Raw genomic sequence first — 27,783 nt, 5'->3', positions numbered from 1 at the left:
TAGAAGTAAATTACAAATCTATATAACTTTCTGACACCAGTTGATTTGAAAGATTTTTTTTCTTTGCTTTTTTTTCTTTGCTGGAGTACCCCTTTAACAACTCAAAGCACTTAGGTCCCAAAACAAATCTATAACAGGGCTCTCTCCTACCATTGAAAACAGTTATGCCCTATGTGGCTCCAGCCGATAGCTATGTAAAGTGTATAAGGCCAGCTTTAGTAAGGTCAGCTATCAAGAACACCAAAACAGGGGAAGGTTTTGAAGTGTCTACATTGGCTTTATAATAAAGACACAGGGATATAAAAAAAAAATAGAAATTTTTTGCCTTTTCTTTGCACCGGTCATGGAAAGGCAGGAAACGATTTTCGATCAGCGAGATTGGTGCTTGTTTGCAGAGCTTTCACGAGGCCTAATGAATCTTGCTGGATTGTTCATTTCGTCCATTTAAATGCATTGTTATCCCTTGTATAGACAGGTAATTGTGCGACTGGTAATGATGGATTATATCGTGGCACAAAAGATTCAGTCAATAAACAAGGCTGAATATTGGGTAAATGAGCATTCCTAAGAACACTCATTACTAGGCATGAGCAAATTGCTAATCTCAAAGAAGGAAAGCACTTTGTTTGATCATCGCCGGCTTTCAGCGCTGCTCCGCTCCCTGCCACTCCACCCCGGGTGCCGGGGAAAAGATTGGTCCAATCCTGAGAAACTGGGAGAAGTTTGCCAGCATTGGATCCAGCTTTTTCCGGCATCCTGGGAGGAGTGGCAGGGAGCGGAGCAGCGCTGAGAGCTGGCGGGATTAATGAGTGGAGCACTGATCAAACATAGCGCTTTTCTTTTTTGAGGTCAGCGATTCGCTCATCTCTACTCATTACCAATAAACAGCCTGTGTAAAAGAATCCTTATATATTTAGATAACTTTGCCTGACCTCAACCAATTTGACTGAACTTTGCCTGCCCTGACCTCTGATTGTCTTACTATGCTGTTTGTCCTCTTTGATATCAAGCCTGGATCCTTCAGCTGTTATAAACATGAGATTATTCTTGGAGTAGAGGCCTGGAGTCTTCCTGCAGCATAGTCTACATCTCTATATAGGAAATAAATGGTGAAATCCAGGGGATCACTTTCTGAGTTGGGCCTCACATGAAATCTGTTAGAACTCAAGTAATTCCTATCATCCACCATATAGATGGATGACTTTGTGATGGGATACCATTAATAAGCCTTATCTAAAATAAGTAGATTTGGACTGTGTTTTTTCTATGCAGATTTTGTAAAAAAAAAAAAAAAATGTATTGAAAGCTGATTATGTCAATGGGCAAAATCTATTTTGGGTTCCTTAATGGAAAGACAATTTATTGGATCATCTGGATTATTTAAAATATTGATCAAACCCTTAATTTCCATAGGAAAGAAATGTCAATGGAACATGCTCTTTGAGAAACCGTGAAACCCAAGTCAAATGTTGTAAAATGTAGCAAGTACACCATGCATCATACCTCACACTGCTCGATAAATATTCCAGGAAGTGTGTAGGTCTCACGACTGAGTTATACCTGAGCTGTCTTAAATGTGCAGATAACGCTTTATCCAGCTGCCAGAAGTGAGACATCATTCATATGCTGCACAATGATCAACACTTACAACCAAAGCCCCCCAGCAGACCCCTCCCGCTTAAGGTCTCCTTCATCCATCATGAAAATTTCTCTATGGATTTTTACCTTTTCTGTGTTTGCACAGATTGTTGCCACTTGTATTTTTGGTGTATACTTCCACAAGAAAGTAGATAAGGTAAGTTAGTGAATGTATACTTTTTTTTTAACTTTTTTGCTATTTTACTGGCCATGTCCATGGATAAGATAACATGAGCCTGGTGAGAATTTATTAGAAGTTTTATTTAGTTTAGAAACTTTTTAAAATTTTGAGAGTCAGTACTCCTTTGTAGAAATAAAAATTACATTTCTATGGGGAAAGCCTTACATTTCATGACCAGTAAACGTAAAGGTTAATTATAGATATTCTATTACTTACATTTTTTACTTGAAATTATCACAGATGTCTAGAAGATGAGATACAACAGGTCTGATATGAGTTCTCAACATGGGAGGTCACCAGTGATTTTGATTGAAAATCAAATTTTTTGGTTATTCTGAAGAGCAGGGAAAGGACCACCAGGTCTCCGGTGTTAGGAACACCTTATATCTTAGCTTCCGGGACCCCTATGAATATGAAGTGAATTCTGCAGTCTTGACTTAAGCTTTAACTGTAATTGAATTTGGTAGCATTCCGTTCTGCTGACTATAAGTGAACATAGCCTCGCTGAATGCTTTTATAAGGAATATACTAATTAAGGAGAAGCGTATCGTAGCTCTTGCCTTTTTTTGTAGAGGACAATTATAGGACATGGAGTGGTGTTTGACAAGGCTGCTTAATCTCATCTACTGCTTTAGGAAAAACCTTATTAGCAGTTTAAGAGGAAACCAATTAAATTATGCGAGTTCTTGTTCCTAAGAATCGAGTTCAATGACAATCGCATTAAGGGCAATTTAGAAAAGTATGTAATAATGTAATTCCATGGCAAAACATGTTCAAGAACCAAAAAAAGTACTGTAAACCTGAGATTACTCTATCTTATACATATATATTTGTATCATATCTCACAATGGTATTTGCATCTAGTCATCTATCTATGTATTTATTTATTTATCTATTATTCCTTGAGAATCGACCAAGATAACTCAAGACAATGCAATAAAATTTCTAATGTGAAAAAAAATCATGAAATCACCATGCTAAGCAACAATGTAGAAGGGATATGAGTGCCGGCTTATCTCTGTTCTATTCATTGAGAGACTATAAGTGATCAGATCCACTGGGTAATAGGGATCTTTAGCTCTTTATTGATCACCCTAGGCATAGTAGACTTGAGTAAAGTTAACCACATTGGGTTTGATTCAATTTCTCTTCTATTTCTCTTGCTATTCTGTTTCTCTCGTGTTCTTTTTTTGTTGCAAGCCTTGAATTGAAACTTAATTTTGCACCCACCTGGGAGGTCTGTTGACCCTCTTTAGCAATATGGGGTTATGCTGGGGGCCCCTTTCTCTTCACACCCAGATATGTTTTATGCTCTCTTAACCATAATATAATGCCAAATATAATTCTATTATTTTTAAACTGGTTGTAGACTTGATACATTGACCACTTTTTCCTATATGGTCTAGTTCTTCGTTATAAATTATCCACATAAATTATCCATCAAAACATTTGATTTTTGACATTATCTGGGAATTTGTGTTCACTGTCAAAACTACCTAGCTTGCTATTTCTCATCTGTCTAGATCTATTCCTTTTCTCATCTATTAATCGAGGACGCTCACTTTTTGTCTACTCGCTAAAGAAATGCACCTTAGGCTAGAGCCAGACAAAAAAGGTGCCTTCGATGTATGGTGGGTGATGTTGATGGAGAGAAGATTGTCATTGCCTGGCCCTATCATCCTAGCCGGCGAGAGAACCATCTGGCTGCGGCTTCCCCCCTCCCCATAGAAGAAATGTGTCAAACTTTCATGTGTATGGGGAGGTCAGGAAAAATAAGTGTCAGCCAAACGGATTATTGGCCAACAGTTATTAAAATTGTATGGCCGCCTTTTTACAATACAACCATATTTTAACCTTATGAGTAGTTTGTGTTTGAGTTAGTATATGCTACATTGGCCAGTAACAAGATTTTATTTTGCCATCTAGTTAAGGTATGTGCATATAATCACCTGGGGGGAAAAAACTGCTTCCAAAACAGCTTGATAGAGATGAGCGGAATTCGAGCATGCTTGAGCCCAATCTTTGCACCGGAGGCTGAAGAAGTCGGATGAAGCCCTAGGGAGTCTAGGAAAATATGGAAACAGCCTATCCAATTTCTTCAGCTATCGGTATTAAATACCGAACGAATGGACTCGGGCAGGCTTGAGTTGCGCTCATCTCTACAGCTTGCAAATCAGCATGGTTTTTACACATGGTTTTTAAAGTACAGGTAATTTTGAACGCTGTATACTTTGTATTTACTGATCTGTTCATGGTAGCAGTGAATACAGAACACTAATATATTCATATGTATGTTTCAACAAAGATTGAAGAAGAAATGAGCTTCAGCAATGATTACTTATTCCTGCGAAAAGTACAGAAATGTATGAAAGGAGGAGACGTAGACACTTCTTTACTGAGCTGCAAAGCAGTTTTAGATGAATTCCGTAGCCTAATCTCAGAGGTAAGTTGTGTCGGTGTTAGCAGCGTTGTGTGCACAATGAGTCTTATGTGGTTTGCCTTTTTTTGTGTGTTTTTCCCCTGCAGACAGATTAAAAGCCAAGTTTTTCCCTTGCAGATGGAATAAAAGCCAAGCTCAGACCATTGTTAAAAAGTTATTGAATCTGAACCTGCAGTATACTTTTCTATGGCGGTATTAATTGGTAGCATTTAATGTGGGATTGGAAATGTTATTGTGTAGGTCATGTAACTTATGAGAATATTCCACATGCATTCAATACTGAATATTTTGCATGTATTTGTAGTGGTGTCTAAAGCGAAGTCATTCCCATTTGAGATGATATATAAAGAAGTTATCCAGAAAAATATTTTAACATTTAAGACTGCTCAATGTTGCAGGAGTTAATATAACAGCATGTACTCCCCCATCAGGGCTGTTTCACCATACCGGTCGTGCTGCAGAGAGCTTTCTGTTCTCCATCCAGACACACCAGAAGTTCCCACTCAGCCAGTCAATGGTGGAGGCAGGTCACTGCTCCTGCTAGTAATTGGCTGATTGGGTGCTTCTTGCTGTATGTATCAAGCTGGAGAACAGGAAGATCTGAGCAGCGGGATTGGCAATTGTAGACCTACACAGGTAGGGGATCTATGGTGAGTACATGTTTTTTTATTTACTCCTGCCACTTTGGGCAGCTTTAAATGGTTAAATATATTTTTAGATAACACATTTTAGGTAAAAATATTGCACAGAAACTTTATTCCCATCACTTTTCTGACTGAACAAAACCAATAGATACATACAAATTGACCCAATACAACATCAAACTTGAGATTAACTGGGGTAATTTGTTTTTTCTTCTGTTACGGTCTTTATCATTGAGTGCACACCGATAAATCGATATTTGGCAAGCCATTATCAGTTAAAATGTCAAAATTTTTTAAACAATATAGTTTTAAAATAATTGTTTGATTTGCTTCTTAACATATCTTTATAGTATTCAGACTTTTTTATAGCTCCAAATCTCCTGCGTAGACAAATGCATAGACACTATGGGGGAGATTTATCAAACTGGTGAAAAGTAGTATTGTCTTAGTTGCCCCTAGCAACCAATCAGATTCCACTTTTCATTCCTTACAGATTCTTTGAAAAATGAAAGGTGGAATCTGATTGGTTGCTAGGGGCAACTAAGACAATTCTACTTTACACAAGTTTGATAAATCTCCCCTATGTGACTTTAGCCCCCACTAGAGGGAGCTAAAGAGCGTAGCCCATACTGTTTAGACATAAAGAAAAAACTAACAACAGGTTAGAAGACTCTAACATGCTGTTATGTCCCCATAGGGCCAGGGACACTGAGAAGCAAAGTATTTTTCTTGCCGTCCACCTCAGCCCCATTTTCCTGCATTCGGTTGTTTTATTAATATGTGAATTAGGCAGTTTGGTACACTGGGGGTTGTTACAGCTCTTGGTGCACAGATTCGCTGGCTCCCTCTTCATGAATATTCAGATGGCACTCCGCTGTAGCATCACTATGGCCACATCACAGCAGAGCGCTGTATGAATATTCAAAAGGACTACACGAAAATAGCAATGAGGATGAAGGTTTTCCTATAAATGTAATAATAAAAAGTATGCAGTAAGCTCTAGTGGTGGCTAGAGGCAGTTGAATCTTATAATTGAACTCTGGTTTTCTAGTATTGGGACAAATTCTTTAAACACCGTTAAAACCAAACCCAACAATATTTGCTTTAGGGTTAGGAGGTGGGTGTATATCCTGGCTGTAACATCAGCAGCATTGTACAGCTATTGGACATCGCATATGGGCATGATTTTACCCACCTATAATGATTGGCATATGTATCCAGTATTGGAAGGCATGTGGAAATACAGGGAGAGAGCTGGGGGGAGCAGAAGGCTTCTGTGATATAATAGTTCTAATGGTAGAACAAGAAAATAAGTCATTAAAAATACCCCAACAGTTCTTGTTTTAGGGTTGGGGTTAGTGCCAGTAGTGTTAGGAGCCAGATTTCACATGGTAGTGACCATTTCAGCTTTATTCTATGGTTAGAAACACAGGCATAAACCAGTTGGTAACTGTTTTGTATTTTGGTTTTCTATATGATGCTCTGTTATTAAATATACAGTGGTGCCTTGGATTATGAGCATAATTCGTTCCGGGACCGTGCTTGTAATTCAAATCACTCTTAAACCAAAGCAGATTTTCCCATAAGAAATCATTAAAGTGCAGAAAATTGGTTCCCTTTCCCCCCAAAATGATTTTTTTTATTCTGAATAACATAAAAAACAAATAAAACAAACATTCAGAAACAGCTGAATATGTCATATTATAAGTTACTGTACAGTATAGCAATCAGCATGTGGAGTATAATGTATAGTAAGTGAATAAACCAGAAAAACAGCAGCAGTTTGTAAATACAGGATGGAAGTGCAGATGCCCATAATGCAGTAGTGTAGTACAACAGGCTAGAATAGAGAAGCAGAGCTGCTACCAGAGGTCTGTGTGGTCACATGACAGCAATGGGCAAGGGGTGTGTGTTCAGCCTGGACCAATCAGGAAGTGAGAATCACAGAGCTGTGCAGGAGGACAGTGACAGAAACTTTTCTATACAGCAGTATGAATGCTGAGTGTGAGTGCAGGCTGATTATAGCAGCAGTGTGTATAGCTGAGTATGAGTGCAGGCACATTATAGCAGCAGTGTGAATGGCTGAGTGTAAGTGCAGGCACAATATAGCAGGAATGTAGAGAATGGGAAAAACAAAGGCTGACAGAAACTGCAGAGAGCGTGAAGCAATGAGCAAAGCAGATGTGGGCACAGTATATCAGCACTCTGTCTGGGGGGAGAGGGGTTACAGCTATGAAGAGATTACCTCCATAGTCCGGTTCCCTGATACAAGCCCCAGCCTGAAGTGCTATGATTTGGAAGGTGAGGGAGACTTCCTGGGTCAGAGTACAGGGCTGCATGCTATGCAGACCATGCCCCTCCCCCACTCATGCTCCTACCCAGTACAGGGAGCTCTTGAACCAAAGCAATGCTCTTAAAGTTATAATTTTGATAAACTGTGAGCTCTTCTTGCAAAATGCTCTCAATCCAGGTTATTCTTAAACCCTGGTACCACTGTATTCAGTAAAAGTCAAGTCATTTATATTGAGGGGGGAAAATGTTTGTGCATTTTATAGGGAATCTTGTGAGATCAGAACTTGAGACCAAAGTGTTATTAATAGCATATGAATAAATTAGGGTATGTTGTATGGTTTGTTATTTGTTTATCTGATTGTTTGTTATATTTCCATCTTTGCCCAAAATTCTTAATTTGAAGAAATTTATGAAAAGCATCTAAAAGGACTATTTGGGGGAGCAGAAGATGGCTTAAGCCCTTTGCACCCTGCCCCAGAGGAAATGGGTGTATATCCCGATCATCATTGGCTGTAACACCAACAATATTGTGCAACTATTAGACATTCCACATTGTGGAAATACTTGGAGAGACCTCGGGAGCAGAAGGCTTGAGCTGTCTACTGCCCCCCGGACAACCCCTTTAATGATCAGTTATTCGTGATTTATTGTTCCTTTTGGTTAGAAATCTATATATTGATTATTGATATAAGGGTTAGCAAATAAAAAAGCATAGAACAAATAGACACTTCTGTAATAACTAATGGAAGAACAAGAGAAAAGATGTAAAAAATAATTTAAACCAAACGATTCTTCTTTTAGCTGATTTTCAAAATGATGCTTGTGACAATGGAAGGAACCTGCTCCTGTCACTATTAGAGAGGATCGAACAGGGCCGAGGTTCAGGTTCGTACAAACCCCAACCATTGGCATTTGACTCCCGCTGCCTTCTCGTTCCGTGGGGAAGGTGGAGACAGCCCGAGTACCGCCTGGAAAACAGGGATACAGCCTAGGTAATAAGAACGGAACAGGAAGGCAGCGGGAGTCACATGCCGATGGTTCGGGTTCGTACGAACCTAAACCTCGGCCCTGTTCGATCATCTCTCTCATCTCAGTTTTCCGTAAGATAAGTTTATAAGACCAATGAATCATTGCACACTCGATTGAGAGATGCTGCTTGCAGCTGTTCTGTGTAGTAGCTGATGAGGGTCTCTAACCGGTGACCCTCCTCAATCAAGTGAGAATTCCTTGATTGGATATTTTCAGATTAGTCCAGACAACCTATTTAACAGTTGTATTAGAGTCTTTTTAAAAGTGAGATATTTAAAAAAAAAAATTAAAGTGCTAAAAATGGCAAGATTTACCAAAATCCCTCCCACAGCCCTGAAATTGCATCTGTAAGCCGGTTCCCAAGCAATAATGAAAGCCACAGCTTTAACCCCAGAAGACAAGTAACCGTCGGTTTTCGCAATTACCAAGCCGTCAGCCAGTATGACTATGCAAATTAACATCTTCACTTATTCTGAGGTCAAAAAATACTAATTTAAATGGCAGATAATTTGTCAGTCTATAACAATAGGAATGCTGAAACAACAAAGTTGCCACTGGAGCAAAATAGAAACAAATCTTCCACCGTCCATCTTGAACCCCATTGTTTAGCTTTAGTGAACACTCTGGAGTCTAATATAGTCATTTACCAGCATTAAGATTTTTTTTTATCCCTATACACGCACACACACAGTGGCTACTAAATATATGAGTCCTACATCGCCGATATGTTGGGAGGTAAGGATAGACCCCTTTTTGCCCTGATGGGATCAGCAGTGGGCTGTAGGTCTTTTGAATATTTCTGGATGTTTCTGAATGTTTTATACTTCCATTCTATGTGCAGTTTTCAGTTTGTTGTACTATGGCCATTCAGAAAAATGTAAAGTAACCACAAAGTAGGTGTACTCCCTTCCTTATTCCTCCGACAATCACTAAAGAATAAACCGCCGCTTCCTGTCTCTAGAACAGGAGATGCTCTTAGGACAGGCACTCCTTATAAACAATGGGGACATCATTAGAAGTAGGGATATCATTTAGAAAAGGGTTGCTGCAAGGACTGGACCCAGGTCTGGGTGCAATTGCACCCTCAGCACCCCCTATAGATTTAAAAACTCTTCCCCTGCGTATCCTGCCTATTGCACTAATCTGTAATGCAAATGATGCTGATTACATACGGCATTCACTAAGGAAGGCTTAGTAAGGGCCGTACTACACGGGAAAATTATCTTTCGGAAATCGTTAGATCGTTCGATTTAAGCAATAATCGTTTTGTGTAATAGCAGGCAACAATTAAACATCCAACGAGAAATCGTTGATCGTTTGATAGAATCTGGACCTATTTTCATCATTGATTGTTTACAAATTAATAACATGTAATAACATGTTGTACGGTCGTTCCCTGGTCTATCAGCCAGAAAAGGACGAGCGCAAGAACGATCATCGTCCTGTGTAATAGGGTGAATGATTTAAGATCGTCTGTCATAGCGGTCATTTGAGATCGTTAATCTCCGAAAAAATTATCCCAATACCACCCTAAACCAGTTTCAAAAGTATGGAATTACTTATTACTTTTATCCATGGATATGATACATACATTTAGCAGGGTAACATAATTGTTCAAATGAGCCAACAAATTGTAAATCCATTGTCTCTACTGGACGTTTGGCAAAGCGCCATGGCATAACGTCCAAAATGAATCAAAATGATCAAAGAGATAAATACTTGTCCAGGAACCTAGGAGAAAAACTATACCTGTCACCCGCAGATATTCATATATATATAAAGCTAAGCCAAAAGCAGAGAAGCCAATATCCTTCCCAATAAATCATGCATCACTGCAGAAAATAGCTTTTGTATTCATATTTTACATATTAACTCCCAGATACCCATTCATCCCGGCATCTGCTACATGGAGGATATGTTCCTACTACAGGAAAGGGCTGCCATTCAACAGCAAATCTTTATGGTGATCTTTATGGTGGCCCCACAAATGTTCCCTTATAGAGAATGATGATGGAAAAGACCTTGCCTGGTGATCTCTATGCTAAACTTGGACTTATTAAATTCTATTTTGTCCTGATGTATAATTGTTGTTGGTTTGTGGCATATCCTCTATCCTAGACAGAGATGATGGGCACAAGGATTGTTGTCTAAGGCTTAAAGGCTGTCCCATTCTTTGATAACTCTAAAACGGTGGTCTTGAACATTTGGAGCTCCTGTCTTCATTATTAAAAAATTATTTCAAGCACATTTTATAGAGGTGGGATACATTGATATATATCAATGTGAGATACAGGTACTGACATCTTCTAGAACAGGCTGATAATTCTGCAAGTCACCTTATAGAGACCTGTCAGCAAAGGAAATGACAAGCTTGGAAAGTATCAGACTAGCTCTAATGACAACGCTGTAATCCAGAATGGAACTTCCGTCTAAAATGGATCTGCTTGTTTCTTCTAACCATTTTTCCACAAAAATATTATCTAATTAAAATAAATAATTCCATTGAACAATTAAAGTCGATAAAGAGTTTCCATTCTCATTTCCACAAAGGATGTTAATGATTAAAAAAAATTTTTAATTCTGTGGAATAATTAATGTTAAGATTTTCTGTTCTGAAACAATATAGACACAGAGCCTGTATATCTGTAATTGTAAACAGCATTTGGAAAATGGCAGCACAGATATGAGAAACGATGTACGTTTTCTCCCAGTATAATAGTTTCAAAAGGAAAAATGTTATAGAAGAAGTGAAAGGGAAGGCAACATGGCAGGCTAGAGTTGGTAGTTTGGGGGATATAGAATGTGTAGGTTTTTGAATGTTGTATTGCTGTTTGGTTGGGTCACTAGTACATGATGATATATCCAATTCAGGTGCATATAAGAGAAAGGATTAGGGTCCATTTACACAGAAAGATTATCTGCCAAAGATTTCAAGCCAAAGCCAGGAACAGACTATAAACAGAGAACAGGTCATAAAGGAAAGACTGGATTTCTCCTCTTTTCAAATCCATTCCAGGCTTTGGCTTCAAATCTTTGGCAGACAATCTGTCAGATAATCATTCTGTGTAAATGGACCCTTAGTAATTCTTGTCATTGGATAGGAGGAAATTGGCAGATGGTAAAATGTTTGTAGAATGAACACCTGACTTCATTTATTGTTCCGAAACCATTCTGCTAAGGTCCTTTGGCTGTGTAGCCTGGCAGGACATGGCTAGTCCCAGCAAACATTCCACCACCTGAGCAACTGGAACCATTCTAGTAAGAATAGTACTTTGTAAGCTGACAAGTATTCATGACTTTACTGTTTGAAGTTACTGTTGATTGCAGCTTCACAAATTACTGACTGCCCCCCCCCCCCATTACTATTGACTGTTAGGGTGGGTTCATACTGAGGAATTCTCGCGGATAATGTGTGCGGAATTCCGCAGTATATCCGCGCGCACGGCCGCGCGCCTTTCCGCCGGCTCCATGGACACCATTCTATGGGCCGGTGTATTCCGCTATCCGCCGAATTCCGCAGAGTTTATTTGCGAGAATTCCTCAGTATGAACCCACCCTTAAAGGGTGGCCTCTCAGAAACCCGTAGTGGAAAGATAGGACACGGTATGGCGCCAACAGATCAGGCACTTGGATAAGATTTTATAAACCTTCATATAATAATTGACCTGCAGGACCTGCATATTATAAAAATCCATGGCGAGCTCATCTCTGTTGTGGATTTTTACTGTGGATTTTACCTCTTTTTGTACTGACTAAGCAGTAGCATTCAGACTTTGTATTAATTGATGTTTTTTTCTGTAGATCACACAGACAGAACCTTCTGAAGGAAAACATGAAAAGTTAACAGGTAATTAAAGGTTAATTTTCTTGTTTTTTTAAAATTCTATTTAGGAGCATTTCCACTATCGACAAACTAGGAAATCGTTTGTTATCACTGGACACCCAAACATCTTCAGAATCAACACATTTCCCCCAGAAAGTAGAAGGATTCATCAGGGAACCAATTGCTGGTGTATGAAAAATAAAAAGCAGCACACGCATAAATTACATTAAGAGCTGAAAGGCTTAGAGCAGGTATATAATGAACAAGAATCTTCCCAAACCAGTGTGTATACAGGACATGTGTGGAAAGGTTTTAATTAATAATGGGGTTATCTGCTTTTTTCCATAAATAGTGTCACGTAGGTCTAAAGGCTATGTCTGGTATTGCAGTTTAGCCTCATTCACTTGTATATGGTTTAATTGTTCCTGTCCTGTTTCTAGAAAAACAAAAATCTTTTTCTAACCACAGGCTTTCTTTAAACCTATATGTACAGATGAGCGAAGTGACCCTGACTAATTTCGATTCGCAGCCAATCACGGCACTAAATTCACTTCGTAGCCACTCGCAAAATTTGCCAGATTCGCTTTGCAAATTCACTTAACATGGCGGCCGCAATGGCAACCTTACAGAACTGTCTTTTGGCGGGAGCAAGGGACTATCCATAATCCCTTGCGCCCGTCCAATCAGCTGCAAACCCCACTGTGATGTCAGCACCTCCCCCTCTATATAAGGTGATTGGCTTCCTGGAAGTGGCCAGTCGGCTGTGTATAGTGGAGAGCAGGTTGCATCAGGCAGTTAGAGCAGCGAAGGAAATACAGAGACATGGGAACAGAGAGGAGAGGAAGGAGGATTGTGGGTGGTTTTCTGTGGGAGCAGTGAAGCCATTGTCCTGTATACCAAGTAACTGGGTGACTGTTGTTCATTATGCCAAGTCACTAAGTGCTGGGTGTGCATTATAGGAAGTCACAGTGAACACAGTGTCCATCTTAATACCTCACTGGGTGCTCATTTACCAATGTCCACTGCTGTCCTAGGAGAACATTAACCCTTAGACCACCCTTACCGTACGTCCAGGATCGTCTACGGGTGAACCGCTGCAGTCCTGGGTGCCGCATGTAGCCCGGGACCATGGCTATTAGCGGGCACGGTCCGTTCGCCGTGCCCGCTAATTAAGTAATCAGATGCAGCTGTCAAAGTTGACAGCTGCATCTGATTACTTTCAGTAAGGCATCCCTGGACGTTGTCTCGGAGGAGCGATCCACACATTCGGCACCGCCCGGGGTCTATGCCGTAAAGACGCTGATCCCGGCTCGGCACTCGATTGCTTTCTGTGCTATACTGCATAGATCTCAATGAGAGATCAGTGTGCTTAAACTAGAAGTCCCCCAGGGGGCTTCCAGTATAAGTGTAAAAAGAAAAAAAAGGGTTGTTGTTGTTAATAAAAAGCCCCCTCCCCTAATAAAACTTTGAAATACTTCCCTTTTCAAATGTTATAAATAAAAATAAATAAACAAACACACGTTTGGTATCGCCGCGTGCGTAATCGCCGAAATATAAATTTATTTCATTTCCGATCTCGTACAGTAAACGGCGTAAGCGTAAAAAAAATCCCAAAGTGCAAAATTGCGCATTTTTGGTCGCAGCAAATCCAGAAAAATTGTAATAAAAAGCGATCAAAAAGTCGCATATGCGACACCTCACACAGCCCCATAGACATTTTACAGGCCATCAGATAAAAGAAAAGTTATACATGTTACATATTGTTGTAATTGTAATGACTTGAGGCACATATATAAAAATTAAGTTTTACCCCAGGGCAAACGGTGTAAAAGCAAATACCCCCCAAATAAAAGAGATGCGTTTTGTTTGTTTGTTTCAATTTCAACACACATAAAAATTTTCTGGTTTCGCAGTGTACTTTATGAAAAAATTCTGCCTGTCATTGCAAAGTACAATTAGTGGCGCAAAAAATAACGGCTCATGTGGGTTTCTAGGTGAAAAAATGCAAGTGCTATGGACAAGGAGGAAAAAACAAAAAAGCAAAAATTGAAATTGGCCGGGTCCTCTAAAGATTAATATTACGCCGCTGATCCACCAACGTCCACTACTGTCCATGGAAGAAATTGAATGATTGAAATGAGGCTGATTGACATTTTTTTTAATTCTATTTTCCAATTTTGACACTGTCACAGCAACAGCTGTTAAAAAAATCGGTACTCTGTAATAGTACCATTATTGTTGCTACTATAGTTTGCCCGTTTTATTAAAAAATTTTAGTATGCGATTCGCGAACTTCGTGCAACAAATTTCCGAGTGATTCGCTCATCTCTACCTATATATATCAACAAGAAAGCAATGTTAAATGCTTGAACAAAGAGTTCCTAACTTATACTTTCTCAATTGTTATGGCTTTGAGTAATAAAATAATAATAAAAGTAAGAAAAAAAAACACATTATCCTTGAGATAATAGGAGTAATATGAAAGAAACTAATATGAAAAGTAATTTCAGGTTAAAACCAGTATAATAGTAACTCCCTGTCCAAATGGTAAAAGATACCATATTCTGTGTTCACTCCTCAATAAGTGATGGATGATTTGTAACAAATGTAGATTTTTGCACAAATGATATTAATTGCTATTACTATGGTGATATGAAACCATTAATTCACATGCAATACAAAGGTTCAATGGTCACTTAAAAAATAGAACAAAACCATTGTATAAAAAAATATGATCCATTAGGAAATAAAATCAACATTATTTTTCCATCTCAGAAAGGCCTGAGCTGTATGCAGAATTTGTGATGATTTATAGTGACTGATGATAATATAACAATGATTTTGTTTTCAATTTTAGATATAAAAGAGACAAAAGAGATGCCGAGTCCTTCATCTTACGTAGGGGGAAAAGACATTACATTAAAGAAAGGTATTGAGATGTTTAAATTCTACTTAACTCTTTTTAAAACAATCTTATTATATATGGTCACACCATGCTTTATGTCCTGCAGGAAGGGGTGTATTCTTTCCAGTCTGACACAGTGCTCTCTGCTGCCACCTGTGTCCATGTCAGGAACTGCCCAGAGCAGAAAAGGTTTTCTATGGGGATTTGCTGCTGCTCTGCACAGTTCCTGACAAGGACAGAGGTGGCAGCAGAGAGCGCTGTGTCAGACTGGAAAGAATATACCACTTCCTGCATGACATACAGCAGCTGATAAGTACTGGAAGACTTGCCATTTTAAAATAAAAGTAAATTACAATTCTGTATAATTTTTGGAAACTGATTGGTTTGAAAGAATTTTGCCATAATACCCCTCACATTCTGAGATAGGAATACCTCTTAAACAGGGACATGGTGGATGTAAGGGGTGCTGATATTTTCCCGATAGTTGTCCCAAATATGACAATCTGCAGCCAGTTAATCCAGCCCACTCATCTTAGTGTTATTGGCAGCTATGTAGTTGTAGAATTTGTCACCAGGCTAAGAAGGGATGGGTATTGGAGGGCTACTACTAACTCTCATGGATACAGGGGCTCAGATAAGTGCCATATATCCATATTATCACATATGCTTGCTTCAGAGACCTGGAAGGCTTTGTTCAGTTTTCACAGGTTCTGTGCAAACTTGTACGAGTTCTTTAGTACATATTCTTTAGTACAAGTTATTTAGTACATATTATGTGCAATCATGTACAAGTTATTTAGTACATATTACTGGATCATTGTAACTGAAGGCAAGTTGCTGATCTAGATTATATGGCAAAGAATTCAGGAAGGCTAGTGTTACAAAGTACTTCTACAACCCAACAGCACCAAAGCTATTATATCATGTAGCACCTTAAAGGGAACCGATAACATGGAACAGGCAGTGGCGGATTAAATGTACCCTGGGCCCCGGGCTGTCCACCCAACCTGGGCCCCCCGGCAGGGGTTGCTGATCTCATAGAGGAGGTCACAGGGTCACAGCAGCACAGAGGATGTCAGGAGAGGAGGGTGCTGATCCTATAGGAGAGGGCACAGTGTCACAGCAGCACAGAGGATGTCAGGAGAGGAGGGTGTTGATCCTATAGGAGAGGGCACAGTGTCACAGCAGCACAGAGGATGTCAGGAGAGAGGGGGATGATCTTATAGGGGAGGTCACAGCAGCACAGAGGATGTCAGGAGAGTAGGGGGCTGATCTTATAGGGGAGGTCACAGCAGCACAGAGGATGTCAGGAGAGGAGGGGGCTGATCTTATAGGGGAGGTCACAGCAGCACAGAGGATGTCAGGAGAGGAGGGGGCCGATCTTATAAGGGAGGTCACAGCCACCTTCCACCCCCCCCACCCCCAATTAACATGTTGGTATTCTGTTATTGACCTTTATTAAAATATGGGGCCATCTGGCCCCCCTATGCAGCCTACCCCAATAATCATTGTCCGCTGGTCCCACTGCAGCCTCCCCTCCCCACAGCCCTAAATGGTCCATGTTCCAGACCGGTCCCACCACCCCAGCGCCTGAGAAAGCTAACTTACATTTAGACGGGCACAGCACAGCACTCCTCTGCTCGTCGTCTTCGGCATGGGCGGCGGACAGCGGTGCACGGTGCTTAGACAGCTGACGCCAGACAGACGTGCTTTTTCTTCTCCACGCTGCGCTGTCTCAAGGCCCGCCCACCTGGAGCAGCATACAGCCGCAGCGTACGCACGCAGGGCAGGGGTCAGAGACTCTGACCCCTGCCCTGCGTGCGTGCGTACACTGCGGCTGTACGCTGCTCCAGGTGGGCGGGCCTTGAGACAGCGCAGCGTGGAGAAGAAGACTCAGAGAGATAAGTGACGCCTGGGACAGAGGGGGAGTTCCCATAGTTCAGCCACCAGGCAGGGAATCGAGGAGAGGGGGCGGCGCCGCGGCAGACTCCAGGGATGCCCTTGATGTGTAGTAAGTACATCCTTGGTAATAATGTGGGCGGCGTGGCATGGGCCCCCCTGGAGCCTCGGGCCCCGGACGGCCGCCCAAACCGCCCACATTATAATCCGCCACTGGGAACAGGCAGCTAAATCTGCAGAGAGCATGGTAGGAGCTGAGCAGACTTATATATATCTTAGTGGGAAGAATTACAGGAAAAAACTAGTAATTTATTAATGAAAATCTCTCCTTATGGTGGACTAAGTAATCTTGTGGGTTGTCTGACTCAGTGATTGACAGCTATTTTTAAGTGTACATATAAGAGCTGTCAATCATTAGGTAAGACCGCCCACATGACTACATAGCCCAGAATCAGGAGAGAATTAACTAAATACATGACAAGTTATCCTGGAATTTTACCTACAAAACTCTATATGTATAAATCTACTCATCTATTCCTGCTCTATAACATTATGGCTACAGATCAAGCTGCATTTTCTATGTGAAAGATTCCCTTTAAACCATGCTGTCATGTTGTGATATCCTCGGGCTTTGTATCCTACATTGGCCCAGAGACCTATTCATTCCTTATGGTCAAGTGACCTTGATATTGCCCTTGGTGTCTTGCCTCCCTTGCGTTGCTCTATGTGTTTTGTGCTTTTTCTTACTGTCACTCCAAGCTGGAGAAATTTTCCGTATTCTTTTAACACCTTTATTAAAGCAGAAGAATATCGTTAACTGGAAGTGTAATCTATGTAAGCATGCAAATGAGCATTTCTTTCTTAACATACAACTATATTTTATGCAAAAGTAACACTGTGTCATGACTAAACATCCTGTTTGCAGAACGTTTTAACCGAGAAGCTATGTGGAAAATCTTAACATATTCTATTAATAAAAGCTAAATTGGTTTTGGTTTGACATGATTATTAAAGGGGTATTCCACTCAAAATGTCCTTTTAATATGTTGCTGCCTGTGGTGAGAACATAACAAACAGCCTATTATTAACTCTATGGACTCAACGGTATCCTACGTCATATTCAGGTCTAGGACGGACTTGTCTCGGCAGTGACAGCCTGCTTAGCCAATCACTGGCCATGTTGCTGTTCGGTCAGATTGGCTGAATGGGCTGTCACTGCCAGACAAGTCTGCCTCGGAAGTGGAGGCGGGATCGTTCAGTCAGGACGTGAATATTACTTGGGAGCACACCGGGGGAGTGCGAAAAGGTAAGAATTGGCTATTGGTTATCACCTCAACAATGGCGGCAACATATTGTTTGGGGTCTGAGTGTTCAGAGTGCGACCAATGAGGAGGACAAATAGGGAGATGTCTGTGCACAGAGTGTTAACTCCCAGCTCCATGTCACACGACCTAGACAGACTTTCAATGTAAGTGGCCTATTCCACGGAGCGAAAATCGGCCCGATTCGACCGATTATTGCTCCGTGGAATAGAGAGAACTATCAGCCAATGATTGTGTCATCGGCTGATCGTTGATTTAGGTTCAAACCTAAAATCATCGGTCGCCAACCGCGCATCGCTACGTCCAATAGCGGGCGCGGCGGGTGACGGACGATTTGAAAACATCATACATTACCTGTCCAGGCGCAGGTCTTCTCTCGGTCCCGCGCCGCAGCATCAGCTTTGGAGCGGCCTGACTGAACTTACAGAATGCTCAGCCAATCACTGGCCATAACTGCCAGGGCCAGTGATTGGCTGAGCATTTTTTTAAGTTCAGTCAGGCCGCTCCAAAGCTGATTCTGCGATGCGGGACCGAGAGAAGGAGAAGACCTGTGCCTGGACAGGTAATGTATGAAGCAAGAGCTGCAAGGACATCGGTTATGATGTCCCTGCAGCCCTCGCTAACGATTGTTGGGCCGTGGAATAGGCCCAGTAAACGAGCACGATCTAGCAGATCGGCGCTCGTTTACATCGTTTATAAGGGCCTGCTCGCCCGTGGAATAGGATCCTCAGTCTATAGGGTCTGTCTAGGTCACAGAGTAGAAAAAGGAGCATGTGGCAGTGCAGACATCTCCCTGCTCGTTCTGCTGATCAGTCAATGTCTGACATGCCAAAAGCTTTTTTTTGTGTCAAATTGTTTTATTGAGAAGTGGTAGTACAACATAAAAAAGTCTAAAGTTTTCTCAGTAAGCTCAGTATTTTATAATTTGGTTTGCTTTACCTGAAATCTGAAATCCCTTTGATTCTAATGGGTGGAAACTTATAAGATAGAATTCACATTTAGCAGATTGACACGCATCAATTTTCTGAAACTATCATTTAATTGTAATGGACTGTGCAACAACCTATTTGCTTACAGATAAGACAACCTCATCAGGTTCATAACCACCAGTGCAGCAGCGGCTGCTACAGGGCCCACTGCATCAGGCGGCCCTGCGTGCTGCTCCTGCAATATACCGGGCCCCCTGAGCTGTCATCATTTGCAGCAACCGGTGGCAGAACAAGCCTCCTGGGTTCAGCAAGTGTCCCTTTAACTGCAAGCACTCCTGACTAGTGCATGCAATTGTGACTACACCTGGCACTTGACATTAGTTAGGAGGGCCTAATAAAACGTTTGCTATAGGGCCCAGTCATTTCTAGTTATGTCCCTGAACATGGAACTCATTATCGGTCACAGACATTTCTGTAACACATCTGCTGTGTGTGACGTCCATCTCTAAGGGCATCAACATATATATATACATAATTCATGTTTGTATGTATATTCTCTCTGTCTATCTATCATGCAGTCTTATAGCTCTGGTATTATACTCTCTGGGAATAAAACTCTTGCTGCCTTTCAGATAATTGAAGAAATGGTAATATAATTGTGTGCATTACACTATATCTGTATCTGCAATATTCAAAGGCCGTTGTGATAGCTCTTTAATTGGTTTCTAGTGTCCGCTACCAAATATATTCTGTTGCCAATTCTATTAAACTTCCAGAATTTCAATCTCGTCCTCCTCATTACTTAACATATATGTCCTTGGCTTTTTGATCAATTATTGGTTGGTTTAAAAAAATAATAACTTTGAGCAGTTGATATCCAATAGCAATCTTCCAGTTATACATGACGTGTGTTTTGCCTTGCTGATTTTAATGTTATTAATATGTTTTCTATTGCAGAAAAAGCAGTTGCTATACATCTAGTGGGAGACAAACCCAACAGCACCAAAGATGGTAAGTGACACTATGGAAAATCAATGCAGATTGTTATATCAGTGCCATGAAAGGAAGATTTTGAATATCTCCATAGGAATACGTCAGGGCTGTATTAACAGCTGTTGCTGCCCTAGGCACTAAACCTGAAGACGCCCCATCTACACGCACCTATTGGCGATACCAAACCTGACCAATACCACCATACCTCCCACCCCCCTGGAAAAGACACCAGATTTACTGGCAAGTCTGAACAGGAGGAGGGAAACTAAAAAAATAAAAACAAAAAAATTATTTTTTTCTGTCCCCCTGCTTCCTGGTGCTGCCCTAGGCACCGGACCACGGGTGCCTAGTGGTAAATACAGCCCTGGAATACGTGGAACATTGCAAACTCATATGTACATTATTGGGGTGATTTATCAAACATGGTGTAAAGTGAAATTGGCTCAGTCACCCCTAGCAACCAATCAGATTCCACTTTTTATTCCTCACAGACTCTTTGGAAAATGAAAGGTGGAATCTGATTGGTTGCTAGGGGCAACTGAGCCAGTTTCACTTTACACCAGTCATGTCAAACTCTGGCCCGTGGTCCTATTATTTTTGGCCCTTCAGGCAATTTAGAGTTTGAATTACATCTGGCCCACCATGGCTACAATATAAGAGACTATGGGGGAGGGCTGGCTACTATATGAGACTACTGGGGAGGGCTGGCTACTATATGAGAGTATGGAGAGGACTGGCTACTATATGAGACTATGGGGAAGGGCTGGCTACTATATGAGACTACTAGAGAGGGCTGGCTACTATATGAGAGTATGGGGAGGACTGGCTACTATATGAGACTATGGGGGAGGGCTGGCTACTATATGAGAGTATGGGGAGGACTGGCTACTATATAAGACTACTGGGGAGGGCTGGCTACTATATGAGACTACTAGGGAGGGCTGGCTACTATATGAGACTACGGGGAGGGCTGGCTACTATATGAGACTACTAGGGAGGGCTGGCTACTATATGAGACTACTGGGGAGGGCTGGCTACTATATAAGAGGCTATGGGGGAGGGCTGGCTATTGTATGAGACTATGGGGGAGGGCTTGCTACTATATCAGGCAATTTTGGTTGTGTTGGCTACTACATGGGGTAATATTGGGGGAGGTTTACTATTACATGGGTTGGGGTTTAATCATTTCATAGCAATTTATCATGTCATTAATCATAGTGCACAGTGCTGGGAGACGCACACCACTGATAGTGGCAGCAATACCGCACGCTGCTCTGACAGTGCCAGCACCGCGGCATTCGCTCGTCAATAATTATCTAGCTTGGCCCGCAACTTTCTCCAATTTTTTTATTTTGGCCCACTGTGTATTTGAGTTTGACACCCCTGCTTTACACCATGTTTGATAACTCTCCCCCTATATACTTACATGGTAATGAGGCACTTTCAATGGTGTGGTGAGTCCGAGTAGGACGTCCATGGGCAAGAAGGCGGTAGCACAGGTTATAACCATAGAATTAGAGCCATAGTTTAGCCTGCATCCAACTTCTTTAGCCACCGCTGTTCAAATGCAGATAGACCAGATTTGAGCATGCACGAGTTGCACTCACCTCTATTGGTGATCATACACTCACCATTTCTGTATAAGAAAGTCTAAAATATGTGAGACTGAATAAAAAAAAAACATGAGGTTTTATAAATCAGAATGTCTTGTATTTTGACACGTGAAAGTTTTTGCAAATGACAGGGACAAGGGCTACTCCGGAATGGAATACAGATTTGCAAATTACTTCTACTAAATAGATATCAAGTCTTCCCGTATTTATCATCTGCTGTATGTCCTGCAGGAAGTGGTGTATTTTTTCCAGTCTGACACAGTGCTCTCTGCTTCCACCTCTGTCCATGTCAGGAACTGTCCAGAGCAGGTAAGGTTTCCTATAGAGATTTGTTACTGCTCTCGACAGTCCCTAACATAGACAGAGGTGGCAGCAGAGAGCACTGTGTCAGACTAGAAAGAATACACCACTTCCTGCAGGACATAAAGCAGCTGATAAGTACTGGAAGCATTGAGATTTTTTTTTATAGAAATAATTTTCTATTAGGTTTTAATAAATAGTAAGTGGTTTGGCTTTCCATGAGTATCTGGTACCAACCAGTTTCTTAGTACAACCCATAATACTTGTCCATAGCAGCCAGAGATTGGTTACAAATCAGATACTATTAAGATGTTGTGAATTGCTTAATATTTTAATGAATGGAAAATTCTATATAAATGTTTCTATATAAAGCATGGACCCCATGCAGTGATACTACACAGCCCATGGTTAGTTTTGTATATGATTCATAAGCTATTGTTTGTGAGTTCCTAAATCTCGGGTAATGGCTGACTTTTATCTTCACAACCACTCCATCAAAATCTACCCAAATGATTCTCATGAGTCAGAGGAATAAAGTAGAGGAGATTTATAGTACACACTGATCGGCCCACACAATAAAATGTAAACACTTTCATTTCACAACTTATCAGTAGGTGGTCTTCAAAATGTTAACAATGTGGTTTTGACGATTGTTTGTTACTAGGAAATATAATAGTGGGAGGCGAAGCCCACATATACCACGTGTGCTATGTCCATAACACCGGAGACCGCAGCGTCTAGTAATTGTGAAAGTAAGATAGACTGTAAATAGGATTCGGCAACTGTTCACACATGGTTATTATTTTCTCTGCTCCTCGGTACGATGCATTGTGTAGTTATAGGTACTTTTTTTTAGCTCATTCTGTAAATGATATATCAAACAGGATGCAACTTTGTTATGTGATGCCTCAGGCTTGAGATGTGCCTCAAATATATATATATATATATATATATATATATATATATATATATATATATATATGCAATAAGCAAACTATGATCTTAGATGAAATGATTAGTGCAGGTTGCATCATTTAGTCAAGGCTGGCAATGTTCTTTCATGACTTCTGGCTTCTAGTAGTTGTTAATAGGAGGCAGGTCTGATAAAGATTCAGTACCCCGTATCTAAATCACCTCAACAAAGTAGAGTGGCTTATTGTTGATCTCCTTCATTCCGGCATCCAGAACCTAGAGAGTATGCTATGCCAGCGCCCTATCCCCCATCACCATGATCACCTGTACCTTTGACTGAGGCTAAGATGACGGCCCGATCAATATTGTAAACGAGCGTCAATCTGCTAGATCAGTGCTCGTTTACTGGGCCTTTAATTGTTAAGCAAGGGCTGCCCAAACATCGTTAGCGATGTCCGTGCAGCCTTTGCCCAAACAGTTTATATTACCTGTCCATGCTCCCGGTGTTCTCCTGCGCTCTGCTTCCTCCCCGGTCCAACACTATGCAGCTTCAGAACAGGGCACTTAGCCAGGACCACTGCGGCCAGTGATTGGCTGAGTTGTCTGTCAGGTCAGACAGGCCACTCTGAAGCTTCAGCGTGCTGAACCCAGGAGGAAGCAGAGAGCAGGAGAACACAGGGAATGTGGAAAGGTAATGTAAACTGTTCAATCATCAGCCACCAGCCGCGCATTGCTATTTCACGCAGCAATGCATGGTTGTCGGCCTATGGTTTTAGGTCTGGGCCTAAAGAAATGATTGTTTCCTCGGCTGATCATTGTCTCTAATACACAGAGCAATAATCAACCGAATTGGGCCAATTCGGCTTATTATTGCTCTCTGTAATAGGAACCTAAAGGTCCCCTTGCAACTTATACTTGTCGCCCATAAGTAGGACTCATGAATAGAGATGAGCGAACCGGGTTCGGGTTTGAGTCCATCTGAACCTGAACGTTCGGCATTTGATTAGCTGGGGCTGCTGAACTTGGGTAAGGCTCTAAGGTTGTCTGGATAACATGGATACAGCCAATGACTATATCCATGATTTCCACATAGCCTTAGGGCTTTATCCAACTTCAGCAGCCACCACTGGACTCTAGCATGCTTGGGGTTAGCTCATCTCTACTCGTGAACATTCCTGTGTATGGGGAGGACAGGGGCCGGATGGAAGAAATAACGATAGTTCGTCTGTCACTTATTGATGGTGTTTTGCCACATTTAGACCTTTCACTGTCAAAGTAGTTTAGGCATTCCACTATACGACAGAAACAATTTGACAAACATTGTGAAGCCAGAAACCGACAAGAACCCGTCCTGTAGTGAAGCTGCACATTTATATGAATGTGTCCATGGACATCTTTATTCAAGAAGCTGTATAGGTGGACTGGGATGTGGATAGAGAGGGATAATCTAAAAGCTAGCCAGCTTTAGGCTATGTTCACACGGCGTATCAGATCGGCTGTTCCGTGACCCCGGCCGGGTTACGGAACGGCCGGTCTGTGCCCGGATCATCGCGGCCGGTACTTAACTACCGGCCAGATGACCCGTCCACCCGCGGAGCTCTAATGCGGGCGCATCAGCGCGCGCCCGCACCAGAGCTTCCCATAGCCCACAGTGAAGCAAGCGGCCGGAGAACTACGGCCGTAGTTTTTACGTAGTGTGAACATAGCCTTAGTTTGCATATAGAAAATCCATGGTCAACAATTGGGCTGAAAACAGCAAGTAGACCTTGCACAATGGACAAAAACACAGAGAAAAACAAAACAAAACAATGGAAACAATTTAAAACTAGGTCAAAGCTTAGATATGTCACCAAACTGACTCACAAATATACCATATGCAAAACTGCAACTTGCGGTTAATTCTATTTGTGTGATAACGTATTCCATCCTATCAATACATAGGGGTTATATCTAGGTTATCCTTACTATGCATTATTTTTTTCATGAAACGAGGAGTGGAGTATGTGAAAGTCTTATATAAGGAACAGTGGCCAGTTTTGGATTTTTTTCTTTAGAGAAAAATCTTTAGTTGTTGTTGATGTTATAAACGTCATCTGTTGTCCCTGTGTCTATAGCAATGCTGAAAAATTAAAGTGTATCCATCAAGATTAGAGATGAGCGAACCGGGTTCGGGTTCGAGTCCATCCGAACCCGAACGTTCGGTATTTGATTAGCGGGGGCTGCTGAAGTTGTATAAAGCTCTAAGGTTGTCTGGAAAACATGGATACAGCCAATGACTATATCCATGTTTTCCACATAGCCTTAGGGCTTTATCCAAGTTCTCCAGCCACCGCTAATCAAATGTCGAACGTTCGGGTTCGGATGGACTCGAGCATGCTCCAGGTTCGCTCATCTCTAATCAAGACATATAAAAGATAAACATAGAAACTACATAAAATATATAGTTATTGCTTGCCTTATGTATGCAATCAGTTTTGAATTTTGCTGCTCCAGTGGTCCATATAGTGCCTCATTGTGCTGCTTCTGCTTCTGCATTTCACTCTAAGCTGGTGGCCGGGCCCTTAGGGCCCTATTCCACGGGACGATTATCATTCAGATTATCGTTAAATCATTCGAATCTAAACGATAATCGTTCGTTTGAATAGCAGTTAACGATTAACGACTGAACGAGAAATCGTTGATCGTTTAATAAGACCTGGACCTATTTTTATCGTTGCTCATTCGCAAATCGTCCGCATTGAATAAGACGTCATTCGGTCGTTCGCAGTAGTGACGAACGCAATAGCAACGACAAGATGATTGCAAGAACGATCATAAGTAGAGATGAGCGAACCGGGTTCGGGTTCGAGTCCAGCCGAACCCGAACGATCGGCATTTGATTAGCGGTGGCTGCTGAACTTGGATAAAGCCCTAAGGCTATGTGGAAAACATGGATATAGTCATTGGCTATATCCATGTTTCCAGACAACCTTAGAGCTTTATCCAAGTTCAGCAGCCGCCACTAATCAAATGCCGATCGTTCGGGTTCGGCTGGACTCGAACCAGAATCCAGTTCGCTCATCTCTAATCATAAGTAATGATTATCGTTCCATGGGTGAACGATTTCAGGTCTTTTGCAATAGCGGTCCTTTGGATCATTTATCGTTAACCATTATGCGAACGACAATTGTCCCGTGGAATAGGGCCCTTAGATCAGTTAGATTCCTCAGCTGCTGTACTGCACAGGAGTGTGCACAGCTGCCGGCCAATCAGCATTCATCTTCAATAGGCCAGTCTGTGCAGAGTTGGAGGAAAAATGACATCACTTCCTGCATTTGGTCTTTTTTTTTTTTCTGTCATAAAAAATGGTTCCTCTGCTGATTATTTATTAGTAATGACAGTGCCCATTTAGGTCCTAGCATACAGTACCATTCACATCTGACTAGCAACTCCAAAATAATGTACTGTATGCTTTTAATAGATGGTAAGGTCTTTGATTTGTCTGAACATATTTCTATTACTCATCATGAATTAGGCTCTGTTCACACGGAGCAAAACTGGAGGAATTCTCTCCCTGTCATTATGACAGTCTATAGGAGGCTCACGTGCCTTCTCTCTCCGTGCTGAAGAATGGGCATGTCCATTCTTCAGCGCGAAGAGACGCAAAGAAAGGAGGTGCACGAGCCTCCCATAGATTTTATTTATGACAGGGAGGCTGGCCAGATTCCGCGGCGGAGGATTCCGCCAGTTTTGTGAACGGAGCCGTAGACAGGGTGGCTGCCTATAGGTGGCACTAGAGAGAAATATTTACCCAGGGAGCATTGTCCTACCAACTGAATCTGTACAAGGAGAATCTAAGAAGTTATAATAAACCAGGATGCTCTTGGCAGTAGCTGCCCCCATGCTTGGATAATACATGAAGTTATGCAGAGTATACATTAAATTAATGGAAATAATGCAACTTGCCAATTAAACTGTATCGACTTCTCTCTTTTCAGCTCTTCGTTGGCAACAAAAAGGATATCTAACATCAAAATCAGAGATATCATATGCAAACGGAAAATTACGAGTGGAAACGCCTGGAGTATATTATGTGTACTCTCAAGTCACTTTTAGTGTATATTCTGCCGAGTCCCTGAAGGCTCCATTTGTGCTGTACCTCTATATGCAGAAACCGCATGAAAGAGAAAGGTTACTGGTAAAAGGAGCGAATACGCCTGCATCACAACCTGTCAATTCTGGCCTGCACTCATCCCGGGTGGGAGCTGTGTTTACATTGGAGAAAAACGATTATTTATTTGTCAACGTGACAGATCCCTCACGCATCGATTACAGCCCTGAATATACATACTTCGGTATGTTCAAGCTCGGAGAAACATCATGATTTTTAAGCTATATTGTAAGAAGTTCATTTGTTGTATGTGAGTTTTAGTTAAAAACCGATTTCTTGGTCTTGCCAGATAAACAAATTTCATAAGGCAATTACTTTGAGTATGAAAACATTTTCAGTGCAGTTTTACTTGCAATAAAATGTATTTTTTTAGGCCACATTTACATGGTGACACCTATATAGCAGCAGGAAAAGTCCCTACAGTTCTGTCATCCATGTTGCTTTTCCATACAAGAATACCTCAATAATATGGCATGTGGAGGTAGGACCCAGAGTATTTAACCATACATTAGGCTCAACTGAGCTTGTGTTCTCAATTAGGAGAGGGGAGAAAGTTGCTGTAAATTGTGCTGTCTTGTCTACCTGAGAAAAAAAAAGATGAGGCCGTTGAAAGCCAACAGCCCGATCCTTATCCTCCCTGACATCTACCATCGGAGGAGAGTCGGGAGGTCCTAATCACATTAGATGGTTGAAAACACCAATAAACGTACTGT

The 27,783-nt window shown here is 41.4% G+C and overlaps 1 protein-coding gene across 1 annotated transcript; it reads left to right on the top strand.

Annotated features, from left to right (window-relative positions):
* Window positions 1-1,633: 1,633 nt before the first annotated feature.
* CD40LG (CD40 ligand) lies at window positions 1,634-27,783 on the top strand. The gene is made up of 6 exons (XM_069986686.1): window positions 1,634-1,795; window positions 4,125-4,262; window positions 12,026-12,071; window positions 14,905-14,976; window positions 20,060-20,113; window positions 26,898-27,783. The coding sequence occupies exons 1-6, from the start codon at window positions 1,634-1,636 to the stop codon at window positions 27,281-27,283; spliced, it is 858 nt and encodes a 285-aa protein (XP_069842787.1). The 3' UTR covers window positions 27,284-27,783.

This window comes from Dendropsophus ebraccatus, chromosome 10 (assembly GCF_027789765.1).
Source record: "Dendropsophus ebraccatus isolate aDenEbr1 chromosome 10, aDenEbr1.pat, whole genome shotgun sequence".
Lineage (NCBI taxonomy): Eukaryota > Metazoa > Chordata > Amphibia > Anura > Hylidae > Dendropsophus > Dendropsophus ebraccatus.
Note: the sequence above shows the minus strand (reverse complement) of the source record. Positions and strands in the feature narration are given on the sequence as shown.

Coding starts and splice junctions, on each gene's coding strand:
- CD40LG (XM_069986686.1), top strand. CDS start 1,634: ATGATCAACACTTACAACCAAAGCCCCCCAGCAGACCCCTCCCGCTTA. Junction 1,796..4,124: donor TCCACAAGAAAGTAGATAAG/GTAAGTTAGTGA, acceptor GTTTCAACAAAG/ATTGAAGAAGAAATGAGCTT. Junction 12,072..14,904: donor AAAACATGAAAAGTTAACAG/GTAATTAAAGGT, acceptor TTTCAATTTTAG/ATATAAAAGAGACAAAAGAG.